The sequence below is a fragment of the Telopea speciosissima genome, chromosome 4, assembly GCF_018873765.1.
Source record: "Telopea speciosissima isolate NSW1024214 ecotype Mountain lineage chromosome 4, Tspe_v1, whole genome shotgun sequence".
NCBI lineage: Eukaryota > Viridiplantae > Streptophyta > Magnoliopsida > Proteales > Proteaceae > Telopea > Telopea speciosissima.
In genome coordinates, this window is record NC_057919.1 from 9,360,594 (window position 1) to 9,370,485 (window position 9,892).

At 41.5% G+C, this 9,892-nt stretch overlaps 2 protein-coding genes across 2 annotated transcripts; both read right to left on the bottom strand.

The window, feature by feature from the left end:
* Positions 1–247: 247 nt before the first annotated feature.
* Positions 248–744, bottom strand: LOC122657418 (diphthamide biosynthesis protein 3-like). The gene has a single exon (XM_043852116.1). It carries the CDS (start codon positions 610–612, stop codon positions 364–366), a length of 249 nt encoding a protein of 82 aa, XP_043708051.1. The 5' UTR covers positions 613–744; the 3' UTR covers positions 248–363.
* Positions 745–4,158: 3,414 nt separating this feature from the next.
* Positions 4,159–5,550, bottom strand: LOC122658302 (spermidine hydroxycinnamoyl transferase-like). The gene has a single exon (XM_043853224.1). The coding sequence runs from the start codon at positions 5,548–5,550 to the stop codon at positions 4,159–4,161; it is 1,392 nt and encodes a 463-aa protein (XP_043709159.1).
* Positions 5,551–9,892: the final 4,342 nt, after the last annotated feature.

Below are 9,892 nucleotides of genomic sequence, written 5' to 3' on the forward strand. Positions count from 1 at the left end.
AATCACTTAAACTGAAGGAAACACCGCATCAGCAAGGGGGGTGTCTCCAGAAAAGGGGGGGAAAATCAAGGAATTTCAATAAAACCTTACTTAATCATCGAGAAAATTACCCAATCATAATAATTACTTCCTCATCGAGAAAATTACTCATAAAAACCAGTTTTGCTTAAACTGGTTTTATATCAATCTTATTAAATTTTCGCCGAAATCACTTTACAAAACCAGATTAGAAAACTCGAACACTCGTAAGGAAACTAATAATTGAATGCCATCAAAAGTTCAAAACTGTTACAACTCATCAGGGTAACAAGAAGAAAAAATTAAGAAGAAATTCCAAGAGTGCATAAACTCTGACCAGACTTTCTAGGCCACGGCGACCGGCTGCTGTTTCGAAGACTCAAGATTGTTCTTCTTAGATTCTCCCAAGAAATCTTCCATATTATAGATGACGGTTATGTAAAGAGAACAGCTTGGGCAATGAGCAATTTCTTCCCCAAGTCTTAGCTCCTCCTTGGTGATCTGAAACAAGTCCCCACATGGGCACGGATAGGTGAAAGCTTGAAGCCCTTCTTTCCACTCCATGTCTTCGATTTCTACATCATCGTACGACATCCTTGTTCTTCCCTTTCGTGGAATAAACGAAATTTGATCGAGGGAACCGGAAAGAAAATCGGATGCGGGCGATTTTGAGAAAATTAGGGTTTACAATCTCACCCAAAAGCCAAAAAGAGGTTTTATGTTTCGGCGGTGTTTGTTTCCTAAGGCAGCACGCAGCATCACAACTGAGAAGACGCGTGAATCTTCCGCCTGTGTTGAAGTGATTTGTATCTTCATCGTTCTGTATCTGACGCTGTCTCTCTTTCCAATCTGAAAACCTCATGGGCCACAACTGTGACGGCGTACTCATTGTGTACATCGTAGGATTGGAATATTACAAGAACACTGAATGGTAGTTATGTTCTTGGAATTTTTTTCATCACCTGTAATTCACATGGGTTCGCATGGTGAGTCTAAGGTGATATAGTACATGGCATTAAGGGTGTTAATCGATCGAGTCAATCCGGTTTCAATCGGGCTGAACTTGGTTCAATCTATTTTTTTGGGCTAACCCGAAACCAAATTGTTAAGAGTGTGTTTGGTTGCATAAATCAATATCGTGGAATTGTGATTCTCAGTTATCAAAACTGTTTGATTGTGTAATTCCACTTTTTGTACTCAAGTTGCTTTATTCCTAAGATCACCCTTAACATATGGACCACCTAATTCCTTGGATGAGAGGGAAAATTTTGATAAAGGGTTTGAAGGTACTTGATTAATGATTATGCTTTTTCTAGTTGGATGTACAGAGATATGTGTGTATTCTATTTGGTAGACGAGAAAGTAAGCTGTGCGCCTGCGTCAAACTGAAAAGGAAGAAAACTCCGTAAACCTTAAAAACAGAGGAAACAATGTAATCGCAAATCGCAATTCCCCAAGTTGACTTTTGATTCTTTGCTTGTTCGCTTAGGCCTCTCGTCTCTTCCCTTTGTTTGTTTTTTCTTCTCCACTTCGAACTGTCCCTTTAAACTCCTAAGTTATTTTGAGTGTCTTAAACTTTCAAACAATACCTTGTTTCTAGACTTTTTTTTCGAGGGGTCTAATTAATTTCATTATATCTCTCCACTTAGTATTCAGTTTGATCCGATATTTAAGAGAAAGCTTTTGCCTTGGTTCTTATATTATAGAAGTCATTAAGGTTTGCCAATTGTGCCACAGGAAAGAGATTCCATTCTTAAGTGTCGGCAGCAGAGTAGAGCAACTAAAAATAAGAAGTTAAAAGGAGGTGAAAAATTACGAATGTTGTATATGGATAAGAAGAAGGTGAAACGAATACGGTATTGGTTTGGCTTAAATGTCTTATGCATTTCATCAATGCTCAAGCTTGAATGCCTAAGATTTCATGCATATTCAAAACCCTAGATATTAGAATCTTTTCAGGAAGATTAAAAGAATAGGAACAATTGAAGGGGGAAAAACATACCGGTGTTGATGTTCTTCCTTCTTCCATCTTCGAAGCATGGAAATGGGTCCAACAATAGCGTCGATTGCCTATACAATTTCACAGTTCTTGCGCTTCTTCTTTCAACCCAACGAAATATTGAAGAGGTGAAAACGATGAATGTGTTTTGTTTTCTGGGTAAATGGGGTTTTACCCTTAAAGGTATTGTGGTAAGTTTATTTCTTTTTAAGGATAATTTGGCCATTATTAAAAACTAACAGCAACTTAACTGTAAAAGCCTAACGAAGTGGACTAAATTGAAATATAACTATAAAATAAGAACAGTCTGTGATATTTTTTCAAAGTTTGGAAAATCCATGACATATTGAATACTTACAAGGGGTGTTCGTGAAATTTGCCTTAAATCTTTTGAAAATCACATGAGACTTATTTGAACCATCTTAAACCCCAAATCAAAACCCACCCGACCGATTCAAACACATCAAACCAAAAAAAAAAATCCAAATCCAAACCCAAACCCAACCCATTTCACTTTCACCTACCTTCTTCATCCCTCGCTCTCTTTTTCCACCAATCTGCCGGAACAACACCATTGAAACCCTATCTCTAAACTTCCTCAAGTTTTGCTCTCTCTCTCGCTCAACCTTGTGTGTGGTTTGACACCATTCAGTTGGGTTTCTAAACCCCAAAGCTGCAGACCACACCACCAGTGTTTCCGACTAGGGCAAGGGGGTGGCTTCATCTGTCCTCAGCATGAACGAGAGAATAGCTCCATGGAAGAGATGACCATCATCTGATGTTACGGCAACAGAAAGGAGACAACAAACAGGTAAATTTACGGTTGGGAAATTGTACAAAATGTTGAGAGCCTCAAAGGAGAAGCCAAGGCAAGGAGGGGTTAATGATCCTTGTAAAGTTGAAAAGGGTTGAAGCTCAGCACCGATTCATTTCCCTCCTCTTGCAAGTTACCACCTGTCTGCTTTAGCCATCATCTCTCATTAAAGACGGTAGTAGCAAAGAAAACGAAGCCCACAAGTAAAAAAGAGAAAGAAATAAAAATCCATTAATTACTCTAAATATCTGTAATTGATATCACAAATCTTCTCCAAAAACCCAACACTTATTTCATCTGAGTTTCCCTAGAAAAAAATTAAAAAGGAACAAAGAATTTAAACTGAGATTCTAATTTTAATTTATAGTTCAAGCCATGGCTGCTTCTTCTTCACTTCTTTGGCAGCTCCTTCTTCCTCAAGCTCGAACGCAAAGATGGGGGAATTTGAAGGAAAGAAGATGAATGGCTTGATAGGGTTTCTGAGGCTTGAACTGTTTGGGGAATTGCGGAGATGAACGGAAGTCACCGTTGGAGAAGCAACAGCAGAGATGAACAACGGATTGAAATGGGTTGGGTTTGGGTTTGGATTTTTTTATTTGTTTATTTTTGGTTTGATGGGTTTGAACCGGTTTAAAGTGGTTCAAATACGTCTCATGTGATTTTCAAAAAATTTTGAATTTTTTCAATATCAGCCATTGGATGGTTGTCAGGCCAGGTGGCCACCCACTGGGAGCTCATGGAAGTAGGATGGATGTACAAGTTTCGTAAGTAAAGGATCCGGATCCATCACTAAGTATAGTGAAACAGTTCATCCCACTATGACATTTTTACCCTTAGTAACAAAAAGGACTTGAGGATTTATTTGATACAGTAACATTTTAAAGGTGATTTTACAAGAATTATCCCTCCACTGATCCACTCTTTAGTCAGCAAAATTATTAATAAGGGTAAAAACGTGATAATGAGATGAACTGCTTCACACTTTCACTAGACCTAGTGACACGGAAGATACTTCCAAAAAAAAATGTGGTACGACATCTAAAATAATTTTTCACGGTTTAAGAGTTGCATCTGAACCCTAAACCCTATAAGGTTTTCCAGAAAAAGAAAATAATAAATCACAATAAAGATGGTCGCTGAACAGATTCTAGGTCCGCCAAACACATTCATTCATTCGGATATATAACGCCATAACCACCATGATCTTACTTGCTACTCCCCTTGGAAACAAAAGAAGAAAAAAAATTAAAAAAACGATAAAGATGCCTAACAAGCTTTTAAATCAGAATCCAAGCTTGCAAGATCAGATAACAGAACCCCAATCTTTCTAATATGCTGCTTTCAAATTCAAAAATTTAGATATCTCTCCATAAAAGAACTTCTTGAAATCCTCCATGTGTGCAGCCATCAATCGTAATGGAACAATGAACGATCCATCCTCATCATCAGGTCCTGGTATGATATAAGACCTCCCTTCAAACCCTAACGCCACGGGTCCCATATAAATTGGCTTTCCCCACCCAAAATCCGCACCATAGATGGGCAACCCTAGCCAGCTAGTAATAGCCAGATTAGGGTTCCCAAGGAAGGCCCCTTGTGCACAGCCGACCGTATGGAACGCAGTCCTGAAAGGTCTCATATCTGCTTGCCCTCTCAAAAAATCAATGGCAGACTTAAAGTACTCATCATTCATCTTATCCACTGCCTCTCTTATCCTACTTGCAGCAAACCCTAATGGATTCCCCATCAGCTCACCCGCCCGGCTCGTCGCATTCGTCACAAAGACTGTGTTCCCAAAGAAGTTATTTGGGAGTACTGGACGAAGCCTGTTCCGGCTATCAACGGCAATGCGCACATGTGTCAGCTGTTCACACTCGTGCCGATGGGCTTTCGATGCACACCTCCAAATATGTGCAGCTATGGATTCGAACCGAGTATACGGCCGGCAGCCAGTCATGGTCGCAGCATTAGCTTTTTTCTTGAGCGTCTCCACTTGAACTCTCGTCAACTTCAACATCACCACCGTAGTTTCCTTCTTCCTCTCTTCTTCACCATCGGTCTGACCGATTAAAAAAGGCGGTGGATCGAACTCGGGGTGGTTGAACCGTGCGGTGGGCGGATATTCGCTCCTACGTAATACAGTTCGGTCTATGAATGGTAGTGGTGTCTCCTCCAGGTTCTCTCCACGGGTGACCTTCGCCCACGTGTTTGTGAAATGCATTGCCGACTGGCCATCTACCACGGCGTGAGATATGGCAACACCAATACTCCTTCCACCACACCTGAATTGGGTGAGTTGCAGTAGAAGGAGAGGGATTTCAGTGATGGGTTGGCTGTAATCGATGTGAGGGATGAGTTCTCTCATTTTTGGAGTTGGACTGAAGTCTCCAAAGCCGGAGATTTCCATGTCGGACTCTGCTTCAAAGAGCTGAACTCCCATGGAATTGCAATCGAGCTCGAGCCGGCCTCCTTCGATCCATTGAACCCTACCGGCTAATGGGTAGAATTTCACCAGAACTTTACTCAGAGAGTCTCTCATGGTGTCCATTGTAGAGATGGTGGTGGTGATGATGGAGTTATCAGTTAGGGGGGCGTTGTAGAAGTAGACGATTGGTGCATGGGTCATGGGCTTACATTGGTCGACCTCTGATAACCAGAGCTTACCAGCTGGAGTTGGCACTGCCGGAGTGACTGTGTAGGAACCCTTGAGCTTCACCATCTCTACGCAGCTTCTTTTGGTTTTCGAGTAATCTCCTTCCTTCGTTCAAGAACTCACAAGCCACACCATCCTTCAATTTCTGGGCATTTATAGAAGCAAAGACACAAAGCATCACCAAAAAAGTGAGACCGCCGAAGAGGGAAAGTGTCTATAGCTCAATTATCCTATACACATACTCGTGGACAGAGAATTTTCACCAATAATAATAATAATAATGGAAATGGGTTCATGTGAATCATGTGTCGGTGCAATTAAAATTAGGGTTTTTTACAATTACCATTCCCAAATCTTTCATATCTACTATTATCCCCCCAAAAACTTTTAAATAACTGTTACCCTCCCCTGTTGTATACTAATAACAAAATGACCCCCACCGTTACAGACTCGTAACGGAAGGGGTTAGTAGTGATATTGTGCTGTTGTCATGAATTTTATATGACCAAAATACCCTTCGTCCAAATCCTTCCTCTGCACTTCATCACTTGCAGGAAATGGGAGGAACAAGAACATCGCTTCCTTCTCCGGCGAACACCTCCTTGTTTCGTGACGACTTCTTTCTCCGGCGAACAAGAACATCGTCGGCTTCCTTCAAGCAGATTTGGATTCAGAATTAAAGGTGATTGAGTACTAAAGAGAAAGAAACCGAAAAAAAAACAATGAAAGTTACCAACCGGGTGCCAGGATTCATCGTTCTCGACATGCCCATGGTTCTGATGATCTGTTCTGTGGCTAATTCTCCTGCAGCATTCATCAAAATGTAATACCATCAAATGTCAGACCTCATGAAGCCATTAAGTCTCTGCTACTACGTCAAATACACAAATCTATATTCTTACATATCAAAAGAAGATAGTGGGGGACAAAAGAGAATCTTTAACAGAACATACCATCCATGGTAGGGTACACTATTTAACTGAGGGTTGTTGGAAAAGCTTCCATGGCCACTGTACCATCAACATTCCAAACACAAATTGCATCAAGAGCGTGAAAATTAAAAGCAGGCGATGGATAAAAAACCCACTACACAAAAAACTGAGAAGAAATGGGGTTTTAATTTACCAATCATGGCCAAGAACAAAGAGAGCCTAGAACATGGTTCCCTGCGCAGCCCAATAGAGAGGCCAGACAAGCCAATTGTTGAGATAAGCGGCAGCAGCAGCTAACCCAAGAACCACAACCACATCTCTAACAACATAGCTCATTGAGCGCCATGGATCCTTAACCCAACAATGTTTAGGCATGGCTGTTCGAATGTCGGCCAAACGGAACGGAGGGGGATTACTTGGATCGAAATCATCTTCTTCGCCGATCCCATTAAACCCATTCAAGCCCATCTTCTCTTCTTCTTTGTCCTCTCCGTCGATGGATGGAACCTTCAAGGGAGCGCTCACCTTCAACTTCCACTCTCTACCTCTGGAACCACCACCAGAGACGGGGGAGGGGTCTGACACCACATTCTGACAAGACCCAGCTCGCCATTACCGACCCAGATGAAGAAAAACAAAGATATTTAATTCAGTGCCTACTACTTGTTTGTGAGAAGTCCACAAAATAAATGGTAGAGAACCAGAGACTCGCAGAGCGTACGTGAAACCCAACAAATTTGTTTAACTAAACAGATGAGAAAAGATTCTAACTAAATATAATTGATAATCAGAAAACAAACAAACAAAACAACTTGTAAAGGATTTGGGAGAAGATAAGGAGATGGGTTTCTCTCTTCTCTTCTCTTCTGATTTCCTTCAACAAGAACCTCACGTTTTGGGTTTTGTCGATGAATTGCGAGTATGGTGAGATCGAGTGAAGAAACGCGTCCGTCGGGAGAGCAGTTGACACCGTTCCAGGTGCAAGGATTGTGAGAATTAGGAATCCAATCGGTCAAGAAGCCAATGGGATCAGTGTGAACAGACAAGTTCTGGAAGGATATCAGGGCCACATCCTCGTCGTCTTTATGAGGAGCAGAGAAGAAGTTATATGCACAAATGGTTGCTGCCGGAGCAAGAGGTGTTCACCGGAGAAAGAAGTCGTCAAGGAACAAGGAGGTGTTCGCCGGAGAAGGAAGCGATGTTCTTGTTCCTCCGGTTTGCTGCAAGTGATGAAGTGAAGAGAGGATGTGAAGAAGAAGGATTTGGACGAAGGGTATTTTGATCATATATAATTCGTGACAACAGCATAATATCACTACTAACCCCCTCCGTTACAGGTTTGTAACGGTGGGGGTTATTTTGTTATTAATATTCAACAGGGGAGGGTAACAGTTATTTGGAAGTTTTTGGGAGGATAATAATAGATATGAAAGATTTGGGGGTGGTAATTATAAAAATCCCTTAAAATTACTGTTCCTCTTTAAAGTCACTTTTACCCAAGGAAAACTGCTCTCATATGCTCATCTATCATGAACTCCTTGGACGTTGGTTTGTTGACACGTGGTAGGTCATTCACGGGAATCGTTTCTTCAATCCACTCTTATTTCTCCCACTTTTTTTATTCCTTTTTCTTACTTTTAATTTTACACCCCAAAAAAAAAAAAAAAAAAATTTACTTTTATTTCTCCTTCGGTTTCTTCCTTCTCCTTCCCAGTAGGCGATGAAGGAACCCCACTGCGGCACTGTTGGACGGGGTTGTGGCCTGTGGGTTGATACTCATAGGACTGGTGACGCTCACAGAGTCACAGGGGTAGGATTTCCAACTTTTTTTTTTATATTAGATTTCTAAGGTTCTAGGGTTCGAAGTCTGGGACTGGGGTTACGAGATGTTTGGTGGGGTCCGGAGGTTGGTGGTCATGAATCACGATAGTTGGAGGCTGGGTTGGGTATTGCAGATGTGACGAAGAGGGAAGTTGAGATGTGGGTCGCGATTGCAGGTGGGGGTGCTTGCAGATAGGAATGAAACCGGGGGGTTTCGGGCGCCGTGGGACTGGGTGTGCAGGGAGAGCACCGAGTGTGGGTTGAGTGGGCGTAGGAAGTTTGGTTTGGTCGACTTACATGGTGGTCAGTTGTTCAAGGTTGAAGGAGAAGGAGGGGCTTCAGGGAGAGGCTGCATGAAGAAGAAGACGACCACGGGTTGAATATTATTAAAAAAAAATGACAAATTGAGGAGGTTGAATAAAAATTAGAAAATTGAGGTTGCCATGAATCTCTATCAAAGCAAGCGCAGGATCAGATTTTTCTTTTAGTCTGGCGTGGAAGTGAAATAAACCAGGAATGGTGACTGAATTTTGTTACTAACTCATGCCATTATTTATGGATGAATCAATTGAAATAAACGTAGGACAACAATTTTAAACTGTAGCTCTGAATTGATAACGGGAGAAAGGAAAAAAAAAAAAGATTTAACAGAGACTTCTGGGGGTATAACGAGGGGTTGCAGCAGTGATCGCAGCGGGGCATAACGGTGCCTTCGCAGGGATTCGGCGAGGGAAGGTAATTGCTATGGGTGAAAGAGGCTCGTGCGGAGATGCAGAGGGTTATGTCGCGAAAGACGTTCCCAAATGGTCCTGTGTGTTGTCGGTGAAGAAGATGTGTTCCGTTGGGTGGGTCCATTTATTACATTTTAAAAATAAAAAGTTAACAATCAGCGACTAAACCGGGAGAAAGAGTTGCCTGTTTTGAAGGACACATGTACGAGGAGCTGAGCCGGAATCGAACCGAGTTGAAAACCAGGTTTTTTGACCCGATTCGCTCTCTTCAAAACTTGGCTGAGACAAACGAGTCAAACTTAATGAAAAACAAATCATGTTTTTTGACCCGACTCGCTCTCTTCAAAACTTGGCTGAGTCGAATGAGTCAAACTTAACGTAACAAGGGTCTGTTATTTTTTCAAACATAACAAGACAGCTACTACCATCTTAAAACTACAATTAAGGACACAATTGAAAATAAATTTATAAGAATAATTGGATGAAATCACATTCATAAAAATCTAGAAACCCAAAAATTTTAACTAAATTTTTCAACAAGGATTAAAATGTAATTGCGTACCACCCATCTCCCCCAAAATCATCTAGCCAACATCTATTGCCTCCTCTTACCATGAACCAACCACACCTCTTTTTCTCTTGTTTCCGACAGGCTAAAGGTGACAGACTAACAAAAAAAAAGAAGCAAAAACTCAAACAAGATTTCCTAACCCTTCCCTAAACTAATCTACGAGCATCTCTCATATCCGCCGGTTGGTGGAAACTCCTGAAGGTAACGTCTCCTTCCCCTGTCCCTCTCTCTCTCGCCAAATTTCTGGTTTTTCCTATATCTGAACCGTCACTTTCTTCTTCCAGCCAACGCCACTTTGCTTCCAGTGAAACCGAAACAGGTTCAACGATCCGTTGAGGTATCAGAGCATCATT